This window comes from Carlito syrichta, unplaced genomic scaffold (assembly GCF_000164805.1).
Source record: "Carlito syrichta isolate Samal-C Ts95f unplaced genomic scaffold, Tarsius_syrichta-2.0.1 Scaffold304710, whole genome shotgun sequence".
NCBI lineage: Eukaryota > Metazoa > Chordata > Mammalia > Primates > Tarsiidae > Carlito > Carlito syrichta.
Window position 1 is genome coordinate 452,914 of NW_007248806.1, and position 18,692 is coordinate 471,605.

Genomic DNA, 18,692 nt, shown 5'->3' on the forward strand with positions numbered 1-18,692 from the left:
GGAGAATTAAAATCTTTCCCAGACATTCAATCCCTAAGAACTTATGCTGCCTCTAGACCAGCTGTACACTTAAGAAAGTATTAAATACAGAACAAAGGGAAAAAAAGAATGACAACGTCCTTCACAAGAGTGCAGGAAAAAGATTGAAAACACACATGAATCACCTCAAAAATCAAAAGAAAGACAACAAACAAACAGGAACATCAACTCTATAAGAACCGCTTGACAGAGATAAACTCTCACATTTCAATAGTTAGCCTGAGTGTGAATGCACTAAATGCACCACTGAAAAGACATAGAATGGTAAAATGGATAAAATATCATCAGGCAACAATATATTGTCTCCAAGAAACTCATCTCACCAGAAAAGACACTCACAGACTCAAAGTAAGAGGATGGGAAGCAAAATTTCAGGTGAACAGAACACAAAAGAAAGTAGGAGTTGCGATCTTAATATCAGACAAAATACCTTTCAACCTATCAAAAATTTTAAAAGATACATAAGGTCACTATATAATGATAAAAGGTTAAATTCATCAACAAAAAATATCCATCTTAAACATATATGCACCAGCCAGGCTCGGTGGCTCAGCCTGTAATCCCGCACCTTTGGGAGGCTGAGGTGAGCGGATTGCCTGAGCCGCGGGTTCAAGACCCTCCTGGGCAGCGAGACCTCATCTCTACAATAAAATCAAAAAATCAGCTGGGTGTGGTAGTGCATGCCTGTAGTTCCGGTTACTCGGAAGGCTGAGGCAGAAGGATCGCTGGAGTCCAGCAGGTCGAGGCTGCAGTGGCCGGGAGCAGCCACTGTACTCCAGTCTGGGCGACAGAGTGAGACTCCAACTCAAAAACAAAAAAAAACCCCAAAAATAAAAATAAAATAAAAGCCCGGTGTAGGGCAACCCTCTTTTAGGACCCAACCTGCTTGGGAGCTTTTTTTGTCTCAATAAACTCCTGTTTTCCAAAAAAAAAGCCTGGTGTTGTACACCTTTCAGTCTAAGCTACTAGGGAGGCAGAGACAGAAGGATCAACTGAGTCTAGGAGGTCGAGGCTGCAGTGAGCCGTGATCATGCCACTGCACTCCAGCCTGGGTGACGAAAACCCTGACTCAAAAAAAAACCAAACAAAACATGCAAGCTTTATTGAGGTCTTCTGACAGGCAATAAATTGCACAGATTACTTACTCCCTTAGTCTTCCTTGCCTCTTTATACAAATACACAAAAGTCCTCAGCAAATATGTGACCAAATGTCACATAAACCTGCCAATGTCTTCTATGGTGACACTCCTGACCAGAAAGCGTATTTTTTTCTCAGGTTTAAAATCAGATTTTTTCTAACACAAAAAAGCCACCTACTCTGTACTACCAAAATAGGTAAGTATAACTTTAGAAGATATATCTATAAAACATGCTGAACAGCTCAAGAAGGTATACTTTTTCTGTGTACCTGTACACATTTGTAGATGTGGGCTGATAAGAATTCTCTGCTACAACTTTGAAAACCTGTTTACTATCAAATAATGTTTAAACTTAAAGGCATGTTGTAAGCTTTGCAAGACTGAACGAAATACTGTTTCTGATGATACCTGACTTCACCCAACAGATGAAATAAGGAACCTCTAAGGAACGTACCTCTCCTCCTTTGCAAACCTTCAGCAGTCTTTCTGAGCTTCTTCCGTGCACTGACAAGCTGGCTACTGTCAAAGAGGTGTGCCGAGGGGGCACTGGCAGACTTGGGGATCCTCTTCTCATTCCCCTCCTTTCTAGGCATATCTTTCTCCAGTGTCTCTGGGGCACTGTCCTTAGCAACAGGCAGAGGTGGTGGTGGCGGTGGAGGAGGTGGAGGTGGGGGAGGGGGTGGTGTTGGAGGAAGAGGTGGTGGGAGTGGATCTTCGATGACAGAACAGAGTTCAAGGTCATTATTATTGAGAAGCGGAAGAGAGACTGGGGCAGGCAGTTCAGAGGTAACACCAATGAGAGGTAATGAAATGGCTTCAGGTTGTGCTAATGCAGTGTCTTCAAGTTGTGCAAGGCTCTGAGGTTCTGCTGTCTGTGATGGCCCCAGCTTGCCTCTTCTTTCTCCCACCTCTTCAGTTTTCTCTTCCACCTGTAACACTCCTGGGAGAGAGTCACACTGATCCTCTTGGGGAACAGGACTTGCTGCACTTTTTCTTCTTGCATGAGCTAGTCGTAATCTGGTTGACTTAAGTATGACCTGCCCAGGATACCTCTAAAATATCAGAAGTTATGATAACTGGTTAAATTATATTAAAGCAATGTATAAACAAATGCCTATTTATTTTCTCCTTCAAATGAAATAAGTCATTTTGACTCACTGATGAGTTCGCTTTTTTTTTTTCTGAGTTGGAGTCTCACTCTGTTGCTTAGGCTGGAGTGCAGTGGCACACTCATAGCCACCCCAGTGTCGACGAGCCTTCCACCTCAGCCTTCTAAGCAGCTGGAACTACAAGTGCATACTACCACGCCCGGCTAATTTTTTAATTTATTGTAGAGCTGAGGTCTTGCCAAGTTGCCCAGGCTGGTCTCCAACCCGTGGCCTCAGGCAATCCTCTCACCTCAGCCTCCCAAAGTGCTGGGATTAATTACAGGCTTGAGTCACTGTGCCTGGTTGGTGATTTCACTCTTAATAAAGTGATAGAGAAAAATCAGAAGATACCTAACACCTTTCAAACAACCATCATGAGTGCTTTTATTATTTGCCTGAAAAAATCCACTGTTAATGCCTTATTCCTTAGGGTCTTAAGAAGTCAACTGTTCACAACTGCCACATGATTTTAAAAAGATCTCTACTGAACAAAACTACCCACTTAAATATAAAAAATAAGCCTGGGCACAGTGGCTCACATCTGTATTCCCAGCACTTTGGTTTGCTTGAGCCCAGGAGTTCCAGACCAGCTTAGGCAACATAGCAAAATCTTGTCTCTACAAAATATAAATAAATACAAAAAAGATTTTTTAAAAGTTGGGTATGGTGGTATATATCACAGTGGTAGTCGCAGCTATTTGGGAGGCCAAGCCAGAAGGATCGCCTGAGCCCAGAGGGTGCAGCTGCGGTGAGTGATGACTGCCACTGCGCTTCAGCCTGGACGAGACCCCAACAACAACAAATAAACAAATAAACAGCATTTAACAACAAAACATAAGTAATGTCAAACATGCATATGCTACTGGTGTGTAAAAAGATAATGATTTATTAGTTTTTTGTATGTTTTCAAATGCTTACAAATGAAAAAATTAAAACACTGATATTCTTTTTAAAGAAGTTACTTGGCATTTTTAGAAAGCTCCAATAAAAATACAGGCATTTTATGACAGAATGAAAGAGAGGGAATCACATTTTTTAGAGTACTGATAGACAGAACTCTCATTTTATAGTTTTTACTATAGTAAAACCTAGTATTAACATTCATTTGGTGGACAAAGCTTATCCTGATGTTAAGGACAGCTTTCCCCAACCCCTTTTCCTCTGTAGTACTAAAAGGACTTGATTCCAAGCTCCCTTCTCCTATCAGGTGATCCTTCAGCACAGACAAGTGACACTAGGTACTGGTGCACATCAGCGTCTAGAACCAAGTGCTGGGCTTAGGCATGGTTCTGATAGGGTGTAGAGATGCTGTGCCATCAGTGCCCAGGGGCCTGGGATAGGCCGGATAGGGTACTGTGCAAGCATCTTTCCTGGTGGTTCTCTATCCTCCAATTCCACCAACGGTCGTTTCCATGTGGTACCACCACAGGGTGACACACGGGAAAGCTGGATAGTCAGCTGTGAATTCACTAGGTTTTTAAATTCAAGAGGAATCTAGGCTTCCCAGAGGCCCTTGTCATTCCTTTTATACTACTGAAGCTGTGGACCAAGGGTTGCAAGAATACTAATTACGGAAATACCAGAGGAAAGAAGGAATCAAAATAATTTTTAAAAAGACTACCATAGCTATAGTATTTTCTAAACAAACAAGGGAAAATCAAATTTTTCTCAAATAAAGAAATCTTGACTGCACATGATTGCTCATGCCTGTAATCCCAGCACTTTGGGAATCCAGGTGGGAGAACTGCTTGAGTCCAGGAGTTTGAGACCAGCCTGGGAAATATATGGAGACCTCGTCTTTACAGAAAAATAAAAAAAATTAACTGGGCTTGGGGACATGCCTGTGTAGTCCCAGCTACTCGGGAGTCTGAGGCAGAAGTCTGAGCCCAGAAGGTTAAGGATGTGGTGAGATACGACTGTGCCACTGCTCCAACACGGGTGATAGAGAGGGACCCCGACTCAAAAGAAATCAATAAATAAAATAAATTTGACAAGTGTGTACGTAGCTGTTTTAAAAGCAACAACAACAACAAAAAAATAAAGGAACCAAACTTTTATTACCTGTTTAAATGTTCGAAGTCGATCTAGCGTTTTCTGTCTCTCTTGACTAACCCAGGCACTTTTTCTTTCTTCTTCATCATGTAATTTTTCTCTCTTCTGGTAAAAAAATTAAAAATTCCATTATGATGTGTCCCATTCATTTTCTAGCATCAATAAATACATATTTTTAAAAACTTTTCTGCACGTACTCCAAATTAAAGTTGTTACTTTGTAAGGTAAAATAAAATCTCAGAACTAAAAATGTTTCCTTTTTGGTGCTCTGGCTAAAAAAAATTTAAACAACAACAGCTACTTGGGAGGCTGAGGCAGAAACAATTCTAGCTGCTATATTCTGCTAACTCAAACATAGAGCACTTAAAAAATAAAATTAGGGCTGGGCACAATAGCTCATACCAATAATCCCAGCAGTTTGAAAGGCTGAGGTGGAAAAACTGCTTGAGCCCAGGAGTTAAAGACTAACCTGGGCAACATAGCACGACCTTATCTCTACAAAAAATAAAAATAAAAGATAAGCCAAGTGTGGTGGCATGTGCCTGTGGTCCCAGCTACTTCAGAGGCAGAGGAAGAAGGATTGCCTCAGCCCAGGAGGTCAAGGCTGCAGTAAGCCGCGATCATGCCACTGTACTCCAGTCTGGGTGACAGAGTGATACTCTGTGTCAAAACAAATAAATAAATAAAAAAAATAAAGATTATGTTTAGGCATGGTGGCTAATGTAATCCTAGCACTCTGGGAGGCCAAAAGTTCCTATTGGACAACACAGCAAGGCTCTATCTCTACAAAAAATATTTAAAAATTAGCCAGACTAGCTCAGGCCTGCAGTCCAAAGCTAATTGTGAAGCTGAGGAAGGAAGATGGCTTGAGCTCAGGAAGTCAAGGCTGCAATAAGCTATGATTACACCATTGCACTCCAGCCTGGGCAAAAGAGTGACGGTGTTTCTCTAAAAATCAATTAATCAATATCAGCAATCATTCGGTCAATAATTTAGATAGGGCAAACTCCTCAGGTCCCCTCCCATTGTGGGAGCTTTTCTGTTTTCTCAATAAATGCTGTTTTCTTTAAAAAACAAAAAAACAAAAAAAAGTGGCTAGTATACATTATTTCAAACAATAAAAAACCAGCAGTTAGAAAAAATATGCTTCAAGCATTATCCATGAGTCATTTAATTTAACTTTTTGCACTCAGATGTTGCCTCCTGAAGGGACATCATAATTTAGCAAACAGCTCAGATGTCCTCTCTCAGGGAACATAAAGAGATTGCTCGTGTTTATACAGGACAGAGTTATGCAAGCGAACATTTTTCAAAAATGTGTATTTCCTTGAAGTTTTCCATTCAAATTGCATAAAAAAGCAAATAAAGAGATGAAATGTATACTGAGATATGATTAATCAGTTGAGAAGTGGTTTTTCAGAAACCACAAGTGTGTCCTTTCATATCATCTTTGAACAGACTGGACAATAAATTACATATTATTAATGTAGGAGGAAGAAAACAAGACTGCATTGTCTGCTCAAATTGAAAAACACCAGGTGGAAGATGTCCTACAAGTTACTACTGTACAACATGTACCAATGAACCTACAATGCATGTTGGTGATTGTTTCACACATTAGAAAAATATAAGATACAAAATTTTGATTTTTTTGGTCTTAAATAAGTTCTTCAATGTCCAAAATTCCATTATAAACCAAATATCACTACAATAAAATAATCTGTCTCAATACTATACTATTTAATATGAAGTGATTGGTTTTTACTGGTTTTTCACTATTTGGTAAAAAAGTACAGTCAAGTTGCTGGTAGGTGATCTGTGCGATGTCTCCAAGAACAAAGGGTTAATATTACACCTCATAGTTAGCAGTTATCTACACAAAACTTTAAAAATCTTCCCACGTTGTTCAGTCATCTAAAAGCTGCAAAATAAAATCTCACTTGGTAAAGTACATTTTAGTTCAAAGAAAAAGCTTTCTATATAGGTAAAATGGACGGTCTTATTTCTCTGCTTTGTTTTAAAAAACTAGACATCTCCTATAGACCAGATAATTTCATATGGAAATAAATCCCTCTCTCTTCCATTGTTCTGTCCTCTTCAAATTTAATCCCCCATTATTCTCTTATTCTATCACCTCTCTTCTCCTTCCCACCAGTTTTTCCCTGGACAATCTAATTTCTTTCTTTCTTTCTTTTTTTTCCAAGAGTCATCTCTCTCTGTTGACCAGGCTGAAGTGCAGCAGTACACTCATGGATACCACAGCCTCAAACTACTGGGCTCAGGTGATCTTTCCACCTCAGTCTTCCAAGCAGCTGGAACCACAGGGCATGTGTCAACAAGCCCAGATAATTTTTTTGATTTGTTGTAGAGAAGAAGTCTCACCAAGTTGCCCAAGCTCATCTTGAACCTCTGGACACAGGCAATCCTCTAGCCTTGGCCCCCCAAAGTGCTGGGATTACAGGCTTGAGCCACCACGCCTGGTCGACAATATAATTTCTAATGAAAGTTACTGCTACATTTTCCTTAGGTAGTTATATCAAATCCTAAGAAAATAAAAAGATCTCCCACTTTCCCCTGATTCCTTAAAAATGTGAGAGGAGGAAATAAAGATATGTGATAGGCTAATTATTTTGAATGAAATGTAATTGAGTAGCATAATTATTTATACATAAGGATAAAAGGTACCACATATGAACACAATTCAAAACGGCTCTCAGTCCAGCCTGAAATAAAGTGGCAAGAACCCAAAATAAGACATGTATGATTAAAAACAAAGAAAACAGGTTGAGCACCCCTAATCTGAAAACCCAAAATGTTCCAAAATCGGAAATCTTGAGAACTAACATGACAACAGACATGAAAAGGTCCACATCTGACTTCGTGTGACAGATATTAGTCAAAATCTAGTCAAAACTTTTTTCATGCACAAAATTTTTAAATGTATAAAATTACCTTCAGGCTATGTGTATATGAAACATAAATGAGTTTCATGTTTAGGATTGGGTCCCATCCCCAAGATATCTCATGTATAAGTAAATCTATCCAAATTTTTTTATAAAAATCCAAAACAACTTCTGGTTCCAAGCATTTTAGGAATGATACTACCACTCTTCAGGTCATGTAAGTGAACTGCCAATGAATGAATTATTAACCCATAAAACATGGGTAGGGGACTTTTAATTAAAGATAAAGGGAGTAAATGCAGTCTTGTCTCTGCTTCCTTGAAAGAAAGTTAGAAAAAAAATTCTTCTTCACATTAAACAAGGCGATATCAACTTTAAGCCACACATTATGATAAATACCTGCCAATACAATTTTGACACAAATCAGAAAGTACTTAAGAGTCATCTTTAGCCCTCTGATGTAAGAAAGCTCTCTAAAAAATAAATGTCAGTCTTGAAAACCCCATCAACCTCCATCAGTGAAAACCTGGGCAACATGGGCAGGTCACAGGAAAAGCTGAGAACGTCCCTCTAAATATCTGACTCCTTATCACAGAATAAATAGTACAATGGATGTAGCTGAAGAAGGAGGAAAAAAAAAGACAGAAAGCGTTATCTTTCTTTTCAGTGTTCCTCCCTGTTGAAAAGAAATTCCCTGTGAGGTAGGGAGGAAAGGAGTAGGCGATGATCTCCAAATAAACAGGCAGCCCTGACTTTCCACAGAAAACCCAGGGAACCACATGGGCTTCATGAATGGTTAAGGGGGTAGGTGCAGTCCTCTAAGCAGGGGACAGTCCAGGTCCAGCTTCTCTCTGCCCCCATTCTAAGAGGAGAAACAAACAAACAAAAAAGAAATGACATCAGGTGTTGTGTGGTAGTGGTGGTGGTGGTAGTGGCAGATAGCACATGAAAACCACAACAGAAGCAAGATATGTCTGAAAACAGGCCCTGCAGACAGGCTTTCAGACATCACACAAAACAAAAATGATAAAACTAATGAGCTAGAAGACAGCATCAGAATAAGAATCTAATGAGGACATCATTGGTATTATTTAAATAGGGAACCTAACATTCAGGAAAGCTTCAAGAAAACCTGAGATGTACAATCATCAGTCGATCATGATGACTCCATGAAAAAGAATAAAAAGGCCATCAGGTCAGGTGTGATGGCTCATGTCAGTAATCCCAGCTACTTGGGAGGTTGAGGCGGGAGGATGGTTTGAGTCAGGAGATCAAGGTTGTGGTGAGCCCTGATCATGCCATTGCACTCTAGCCTGGGCAATAGGTTGAGGAGGGGAGGGAAGGGGAGGGGAAAGAAAGAAAGGAAGGGAGGGGGAGGGAGGGGGGAGAGAAGGGAAGGGAAGAAGGTGGGGAGAAAGATTTATGTAAATTCCACTAGTTGATATGCACTTAAATTCTCCTGTTAAAAGTAAAATGTTGGGTTAGGGTTAGGGTAATCCCAGCACTTTCCTCAGGAGGGTTGCCTGAGCCCAGGGGCTTGAGACCAGCCTGGACAACTTGGCTGGTCATCACTACAATAAATAAAAAATTAGCCAGGTGTGGTGGGGCAAAAGCCTGTAGTTCCAGCTACTTAAAAGGCTGAAGCAGGAGAACTGCCTGAGCCCAGCAGGTCAAGTGGCTATGAGCATGCCATTTTTACACACCTGCCTGAGCAACAGAGTGAGACTTTGACTCCAAAAACAAACAAACAAACAAACAGGTAAAACATCAAGTGCTAGTTCAAGGGGGAAAAAAAAGATTTTGGTGGTTCTTTAATCTCTTATAGTGATCACGTATCTTATAAACACAGTAAAGGTTAAAAAAAAAAGGAACAATTGCAAGTCATTAATTAAAACCGCTCATAATAGAAGGATTTTAAAAGTGTGAAGAAATGTTCAGGATATGCTTCTAACATCTGATATGTAATCAAAATTTATACACAGACATCAAGATACTCATTTATCCATGGAGAAAAAAATCTTGCTTAGATAATAGGACCAATTTAGAAAACATTAACTAAAAGCAAACAAAACAAAAATACAACCCCCCCCACACAAACTTTCTTAAGATCCTAAAGGAGAAAAAGTCACACAGCATGTAAAAATGTCATCAGACAATAAAGTGGTAGAGAAAAAACCACTTAAGATAAAGAAATTCTTTCACCCAATATTTATTAACACTCCAACCAGGCACTATATGAAGCACTGGGAAAAAAGGCAGGGATGTCTAAGTGGAGGTGGAGAGGGACAGGCGTGTGTAACAGATATGGGGTTTAGTGTTGCCAAACATCAAGGAAGACATCTGACTTGGGGGAGGTGGAGAGAAAAGAATTCAAGTTCTCTAACTTGGCCACCACTGGGAGGACAGGGGTGCCATTCATCCAGTCAGGGAATGCAGGAAGAAAGCGGTTTGGTAACTGGGAATAAGAAACCATCTATAATGTATTAAGACACACACTAAACCTGGGTTTGTGGTAAGGTAAAGCAGACACAACATCAGTTCTACCCATATATAAACATTTCTCGGGAAATTATGCAGTCAGATACTGTAGGAAGTTGGAATGAAAACAGTGTCAAAGACTAAAGCGAAACGCATGGCAGGAGGGTGAAGAGTGGCTGAGGGACAGCGACTGATCAGGGCATGGTGAGGAGTGCAGCCTGTTCCCTACGGGGAAACAATGATCACCCACAACAGACAGCATCTCATTCTGTCTCTTGGCCAGATCTTTGGATGCAGATTAGCCCCCTGGATTTATGGCAAGTAGGGAAAGGAGCTGTGGGTGAGTAAACCAAGTTCTTCTAGGTCTTCCTCCTATAGAAGGCAAGAAAGCTCTTTTGCCTTTACAGTTCTCGCAGGATAGGTCATAAGAATTCTCAAAGACCACCTGTTAATAGATACAAAGACAAGCATCTCTCGATAACAGTTCCAAATGCCAGAAGACTTGCTATATAACTGTCAAATTTCCAGATAGGAAAGCAAGAAGACCTGAGCTCTGCATTAAAAGCAGACATGAAGGTTCCACATAAATTCTCTCATTTAGAAAGCAAAGTCCACAACGGTTCAAGGATAGCATAAGGCAAGAACACTCCCACCTCCTCTCCCGTGCTCCAGGCTCACTTCTGTCCACATAGCTGGAGTGTATAAGTCTTCCATCCAGTAAAGTTAGCAAAGAAAGGGCCTGCTAAATCCTCACATGTACATCCTCACAGCCACCTGGGAGTGGAGTGAACATGCACCACCACCCCCCGCTCCCACATCCAGGTCTATGCCAGGGATGTATGTTGGGACAGGGTCCTTCAAACATCTGCAGAGTAAGCACTGACTTGTAGGTGAATATATTTTTCTATACCTAGAGAAAAATATTTTATTCAATAAATGCTGATGCCCAGTTGTTGAGAAAACACCACTGAGTTTTCAACTGTGAACCTGCATCTCTAAACATAATGTATAAAACAGTTGTATATGGAATTAAATCAACTGATTAATTATATCGCTGGTCCATGTGCTATATACACAAAGTTAGGTCTGACTCTAATCTAACAGATCCCAGATGGAGAGAGAGGGTGAAAGAGGCTCATATTCCTGAGGCAGAAACTGATGAGCATATGTGAGGAAGCACAACCTTTATATTTATAGCACAGGGCACACTATGGTAGTATTGAGCATAAAAGCATAGCCAGTAACAGGCAGGCTTTGGAAAGTCACTTAATGACTGCAAAATAAAGTTTAACTTTGGAGGGGCTGGTGAGACAGCTGAGGGATGGGAACACACAGCAGAGCATGGAGGAAGTAGGCATTCTCAAAAAAAGCCATCACGAGCAAAAGAAAAAGTCCTTATCAGTTTCATAAACTTAAAATAAAAAGTTCTGGTCAGTTTTACAAACAGTTTAAAAGTAGTCCATGTGTGCTTTCTTAAAGTAAAAGCCAAGAGTTATGAGCGTGGTTACAAAAAACAACAATGCATTTTTTTAATGGGGAAAACTGACTTGTTTCCTGACCAAAATTTTCTTCTCTTATCCAATTTGTCTCCGAGTTAATAAAAATTTAAAAGATAGTAGTATTAAGTAATCTTCACATTCATTTATGTTTTAGATAGTTTATTATTAAATATTAACATAAAACATAAACTTCCTTAGTCTTATATATTAATTTGCACAGATTTCCAGGTGAAATTGTTGAAACAATAAGGTTAACATCCAGGGATCTATGTTAAACAATCCACCACAGGAGCGATTCTGGTAACAGGGGCTTAAAACTAGCTTTTTGAAAAACAATCATCTCTTGATTTAAGACAATTTTTTTTTTTTTGAGTTGGAGTCTCACTCCTTCCCCCTGGAGTGCAGTGGCATGCATGCTCACAGCCACCCCAGCGTCGACCTTCTGGGCTCCAGTGATCCTTCTGCCTCAGCCTTCTGAGTAGCCGGAAGGTTGCTACTTTTTTTTTTTTTTTTAAAGAAATGAGGTCTCCTTAGTTACCCAGGCTGGACTCCAACTCCTAGGCTCAAGCAATCCACCTGCCCCAGTCTCACCCCAGCATTGGGATTTCAGGTGTGAGCCACTGCCCAGCCCCTACTTTCCTTTTATATTAGCTCTGTGTATTAAAGAGGACTAGTTAATGGATTCAGTCACTGACAATTAGATACTCCAACTGAGGCTGGTATCAGGCAAAATTCTAAGGCAGATGACATTAGAGGGAGACATTAGTGGGGGGAGGGAACGGGACATGACGACCCAAAATTGTTCCTCCAGATCAAATGGTCAACCAAAGTTTTTATCTGGAAGTTTTGAGAAGGTTATGTCACAAGTTGTGGAAGAAATATCCTGAGTTGTGACAAACGAGGACCGATTGTTGCACCATGACAACACACCTGCTCAAACTGCACTGAATGTTTAGCAGTTGTTGACCAAAAATGGCATGGCCCCAGCGCTACCCTCTCTATTCACACAATCTCACCCTGAGTGACTTTTTTTGGTTCCCTGGAAGAAAAGAGGTCCTCAAAAAGAAACGTTTTGCTGATGTGAAAGACGTGAAAACAAAAAATGGCAAAAGCACTAAAAGGCATCAAAACTGACAAATCCAAAAACTGTTTTGAGCTGTGGAAAAAGCATATCAATAGGTGTATTGCTTCAAACAAAGAGAACTTTAAAGGTGACTGATGTTTAGTCATGTAAGAATAAATACACAATTTTTTATAAATAAAATCTGTGTTTTGGGGGTCCCCCCTCATATCTTTGAGATTCTCTTAAGAATCTACTATCCAGCCGGGCTCGGTGGCTCAGCCTGTAATCCCGCGCCTTTGGGAGGATGAGGTGAGTGGACTGCCTGAGCCCGCGGGTTTGAGACCCGCCTGGGCAGCGAGACCTCATCTCTACAATAAATCAAAAAATCGGCTGGGCATGGTAGCGCGCACCTGTAATTCCAGCTACTCGGAAGGCTGAGGCAGAAGGATCGTCGGAGCCCAGCAGGTGAGGCTGCGGTGGCTGGGAGGGGCCACTGCACTCCAGTCTGGGCGACTGAGTGAGACTCCAACTCAAAAAAAATAAAATAAAATAAAAGAATCTACTATCCTCATTTTTACGCCTCTTTGCCCCAAAAAACTATTTAGAACAGGATCTGATACTCATACATTCTTAAAAGTTAATCAGTTGCTTCCTCCACAAAAACCTGTATGTAAAAAGGAAAAACTCCAAGTGTCGATTGTTGTAAATAAGTTGATAGGTGCAGGTGCAGAGGTAACAGTAGGAGTCATGTTAACCTCTGTCATGCTGGCCCCCTTGACCAATCTGACAAGCAGTTTCTGTCCCACAGAAATAGTAATGAATAATAAAAGTGTATTAATTGATTTGTCATTTCTAGTTTCTAGGAAAAAAGTAATCTTACAGTTTATGGATAGTCTGGCTAATTTATGTGTTTAAAATAAAGACAAAGGAAAGCTTTAGCTAAAAATTTATCAAAATGAACTTAAGTAGTAATGAAGACAAATTTAAGCTTTTTGGCCTTTAGTATGATGCTAAAAGAACAAAAAATTTAAAAATAAACAAATACAGAGATATGGTCATGCTTGACATTTCTGATATTTAATTAATATAAATTACTGGTGTTGACTAATTAAAGGCGTGTCTGAAAAGATTACTGTCAGGATAATATATTGCAGGTATGATAAGGTACAGCAATACCGGGAAAGGGAGGTTTCTGGTGTAATTTTATACACAGCGAACTAAAACAATACGCTCAGCAAGCTAGAATTAGAGATGTAATTTCCTCTACTTGATAAAGAACATCTACCAAAAATCCTACACTTAGGTAAGAAACTAGAGCTTTCCTGCTAAGATCAGGATCAAGGCAAGATATCCCCTCTTATAATATCATGCCTCTTTTCAATATCATACTGGAAGTCCTAGCTAATATAATAAGAAAAGGAAAAACAATTATACAAGATTGGGAAGGAAGAAATAAAACTGTCTTTGCTTGCAAATGACAGTTGTAGAAAATCTGAAAGAAAACTGACAGAAGAAATAATCTGGAATAAATGATTATAACAAAGTTGATTTACAAAAAACAATTGTTTTCTAATATACTAGCAACGAACAATTGGAGCTCACAGTTAAAAACATAATACTGGCCAGGCGTGGTGGTTCAAAACTGTAATCCCGGCAATTTGGGAAGCTGAGGTGACAGAACTGCCTGAACTCAGCGGTTTAAAACCAGCCTGGGCAACTTGGTAAGACCTCACCTCTACAATAAATCAAAAAATAAGCCGGGCGTGGTAGCCTGTGCTTGTAGTTCCAGCAACTTGGAAGGCTGAGGGGGAAGGATCTCCTGAGCCTAGCAGGTCGAGGCTGCAGTGGTTGTTGAGTGTGCTACTGCACTCCAGCCTGGGCAACAGAGTGAGACTCCAACTCAAAAAACAAACAAACAAAAAATATTATTATTTACAATATTACCCCCTCAAAGAAGAAGAAGAAGAAATATTTAGGCACAAATTTAACAAAAGAAGTATAAGATGTATACGAGGAAAATTACAGAACTCTGATCAAAGGATTCAAATGATAATTACAAAAATAGAAAAGTAGTCCTTGTTTGTGAAAAGTGAGATTCAATATTGTTAAGATCTGAAGTCTTCCCAACTTGATCTATAAATTCAATATTATCCCAATCAAAATCCCAGCAAGTTTTTGGTGAATATTACAAGCTGATTCTAAAGTTCATACAGAGAAGCAAAAGAGACCTAGATCAATGGAACAAAATAGGATACCCCAAAATAGAGCCAAAGAGCTAGAACCATCTGATTTGACAAAGGAACAAAAGGCAATTCAATGGAGAAAGGAGACTTTTTTTCTTTTTAGTTGGAGTCTCACTCCGTCGCCCAGACTGGAGTGCAGTGGCCGCTCCCGGCCACCGCAGCCTCGACCTGCTGGGCTCCGGCGATCCTTCCGCCTCAGCCTTCCGAGTAGCCGGAATTACAGGCGCGCGCTACCATGCTCGGCTAATTTTTTAATTTTATTGTAGAGATGAGGTCTCACCTGCCCAGGCAGGTCTTGAACCCGCGGGCTCAGGCAATCCACTCACCTCGGCGAAAGGAGAATCTTTTAAACAACTGGTGCTGGAATAACAGGACATCCATATGCCAAAAAAAAAAAGACACAGACCTTACACCCTTCACAAAAACTAACTCAAATTGGATCACAGACATAAACATAAAACTAATAACTATAAAACTCCTAGGAGAAAACACAGGAGAAAATCTAGATGACTTTGGGTTTGGTAATGACTTCTGAGATACAATATCAAAGGTATAATAATCCATGAAAGAAAGTACTGGCAAGGTGGACTTTCTTAGAAGTAAAGAACTTCTGCTCTGAGAAAGACACTGCCAAAATAATTAGAAAACAAGTCACAAACTGGGAGAAAATATTTGCAGAAGACTATTCTAACAAAAGATTGCAATCCAAAATAGACAAAGAACTCCTAAAACTCAACAATGATAAAATAACCAACCTAGGTTGAGCACAGTGGCTCATGCCTGTAATTGAGAGGAAAAGCAGAAGGATTACTTGAGCCTAGGAGTTCAAGATCAGCCTGTGCAATATAGCAAGACCTGGTCTCTATTAAAAAAAAAAAAGAGCCTGGGTAGCGAGACCTCATCTCTACAATAAATCAAAAAATCAGCCGACCGTGGTAGCGCATGCCTGTAATTCCGGCTACTTGGAAGGCTGAGGCGGAAGGATCACCGGAGCCCAGCAGGTCAAGGCTGCGGTGGCCGGGAGCGGCCACTGCACTCCAGTCTAGGTGACAGAGTGAGACTCCGACTCAAAAAAAAAAAAAGAAGAAGAAAAATTAGCCAGGCGTGGTGGCACGTGCCTATAATCCCAGCTACTTGGGACTGAGGCGAAAAGATCATCTGAGCCCAGGAGGTTGAGGTGATCCATAATTGTGCCATGGCACTCCAGTCTGGGCAACAGAGTGAGACCCTGATTCCAAAAATTAAATAAATAGATAAATAAGTAAATAAATGAAACTGATTAAATAATAGGCAAAAGATCTGACCAGACACCTTATTAAAAATATACAGGTGGCAAATAAGCATATGAAAAGATGCTCAATATCATATGCCATTAGGGAATTGTAAATTAAAACAGTGAGGTTGGGCGTGGTGGCTCATGCCTATAACCCCATGATCAAGTCATCGCACTTGAACCTGGGTGATAGAGACAGAGTGAGAACCCCCCAACTCAAACAAAAAACAGTGAAAGCAGGGTACAGTGGCACATAGCTACCCCAGAGGTTGAGGTAGGAGGATTGCTTGGGCCCAGGAGTTTGAGGTCACCCTGTGCAACAAAGCAAGACTCATCTCTTTAAAAAAAAAAAAAAAAGAGAGAGAGAGAGAGAGAGAGAGAGAGAGAGAGAGAGAGAGAGAGAGACAGATACACCTATCAGAATGGCTAAAATTCAAGTCTAATAACAGAAAAATATTGGAGAGGATGTGGAACTACCTGAACTCCCATTTGTTGCTGGTGGGAATGCAAAATGGTACAGTCACCTTGGAAGATAGTTTTAGTTTCTCACAAAAGTAAATTATGCACAAAAAGTCCTGCATCAATGTTTACGGCAGCTTTACTCATAACTGCAAATACTTGGAAACAATCAAGATGTCCTTCAAGAGGTGCATGGATAAACTGTGGGACATCCAGACAACAGAATACTATTTGGTGCTAACATGAAGTGAGCTTTCAAGCCACACAGGCATGAAGGAAACTTAAATCCGTACTTCTAAGTTAAGGAAGACAATTAAATAGACAACATATTTTATGATTCTAACTATACATTCTGGAAAAGGGAAAACTATGGAGACTGTAAAAAGATTAGTGGTTGCCAAGGGTTTGGGGAGAGGGGGCGATGAATGGTGAAGCAAAGGAATTTTTAGGGCAGTGAAATTCTATGATACTACGATAGTAGATTCATGTCATTATACATTTGTCAAAAACCACCAGAACACAAAACACCAAGAAAGAACACTAACGTACAACAGCCTTTGGGTAATCATGACGTGTCAGCACTGCTTCACTGATTTTAACAAATGTAGCGTTCTGGGGGGAGATGTTGGAGTCGGGGAGGCTATGCACGTGTGGTACGGCATAAAGGTGGTGCTGATGATGGTGGAGGTTGTGCATGTGTGGGATGAGGTGCTGACGATGGGGAGGCTGTGTCTGTGTGATGAGGGCACAGCAACTTTGTATTCTCCACCCAATTTTGCATAAAAACTGCTCATTATATATATAAAATAAAGTGCATTAACGTTAACATCTAGTTGTAAGACTTTTATCATTCTCTAAGATTTATCCACTTTGAAACAGATAAAAAGTGAAGTTTTATTAGCAACCCTCTCGGGTCCCGTCCCACTGTGGGAACTTTTCTGTCCTCTCAATAAATCCTGCTTTTTAAAAAAAAAAAAGTGACATTTTGTTCCAAGTCTCCAAGAGTCCAAACTTACTAGCTGTACTGTGTGATGGGCTCTATATTCATCTTCACTCCGAGTGCGCTGCTGGAATTTTTCATTGTGTTTTGCAATGCATATTTCCTATAAAGACATAAAACAAGTTTTAATACAAGTGAAACTTGAAAGGTGCTGAATACTACACCAAGGTTTACTTGATAAACTTTGATCTTAATATGTACCACCTACATGACTAAGTACCATGTTAACTACCTCTTGTTTCTCATCTGGATTACTGAAACTATATAAGCCAAATAATCAAGAACTTAGAAGAGAATCTTTACTAAACTGTTAACTTCTCTAGGCCTCTTGATTTCTCTTTTTTCAGAGGGGAAGACATGGGCAAGATGATAGGAAAGGGGCATTCTTAGATCATCTAAAAGGTCTCTTTTAGGGCTGAAGTCTGTGGTCAGAAGATTCTAAGTCTCATTATACTTAAAAAAATTTTTTTTAAATTAACAAACAGAGGCTTGCTATGTTGCTAAGGCTGGTCTGGAACTCTTGGGCTTCAAGCAACCCTCCCACCACAGTCTCCTAAATTGCTGGGATTACAGGCGCGAGCGACCACATTCCGTTTCATTATATTCTTTAAGCAAGCCTGGGCAAAAAAGAATATACAACCGTTGGCTTAAAATCTGTACCCTTAAGCTCTATGTCATAAAGACCATGATCTTGCCCAAACTTGCTTAAACAGCATTATGAAATCTGAGTGTTCTAGTCACAGACATCAGAGCCATGAGAGACTTTATTTATTTTTTTTATTTTTTAATTTTTTTTGAGTTGGAGTCTCACTCTGTCACCCAGACTGGAGTGCAGGGTCCGCTCCTGGCCACCGCAGCCTCGACCTGCTGGGCTCCGGCGATCCTTGCGCCTCAGCCTTCCAAGTAGCCGGAATTACAGGTATGCGCTACCACGCCCGGTTGATTTTTTGATTTATTGTAGAGATGAGGTCTCGCTGCCCAGGCGGGTGTCGAACCCGCGGGCTCAGGCAGTCCACTCACCTCAGCCTCCCAAAGGCGCGGGATTACAGGCTGAGCCACTGAGCCCGGCTCCCTGCCATCTTACAAAACCTTCTTCAAGCCAGGAATTGGCATGATATGAACCGACCATTTATGGGACGAGATGGTCAGCTAGTCTCATTATTGTAATTGCTGCTTGTTCATAATACAAAGATATCTAAATGATGGCCTATAAAATGACGCAAATGGGGCTAAATTCACAGAATCCATTTTTTTCCCCAGCTGAGAATTTATTGATGTAAACGCCACCAAATAAACCATGTTATTGGTCTGGGCGCAGTGACTCACGCCTGTAATCCTAGCACTTGGGAGGCCAAGGTGAAAGAACTGCTTGAGCCCAGGAGTCAAGAGCAGCCTG

At 40.5% G+C, this 18,692-nt stretch overlaps 1 protein-coding gene across 2 annotated transcripts in view; it reads right to left on the reverse strand.

The window, feature by feature from the left end:
• JMY (junction mediating and regulatory protein, p53 cofactor) overlaps positions 1-18,692 on the reverse strand; it is a 91,831-nt gene that overhangs the window by 8,036 nt on the left and 65,103 nt on the right. For both annotated transcript variants that reach the window (XM_021713748.1, XM_021713747.1), the window contains 3 exons: positions 17,313-17,399; positions 4,388-4,483; positions 1,633-2,230 (listed from right to left, as the gene is read on the reverse strand). In XM_021713748.1, coding sequence (XP_021569423.1) covers positions 1,633-2,230; positions 4,388-4,483; positions 17,313-17,399 — 781 coding nt within the window. The remainder of the gene's footprint in view (positions 1-1,632; positions 2,231-4,387; positions 4,484-17,312; positions 17,400-18,692) is intronic.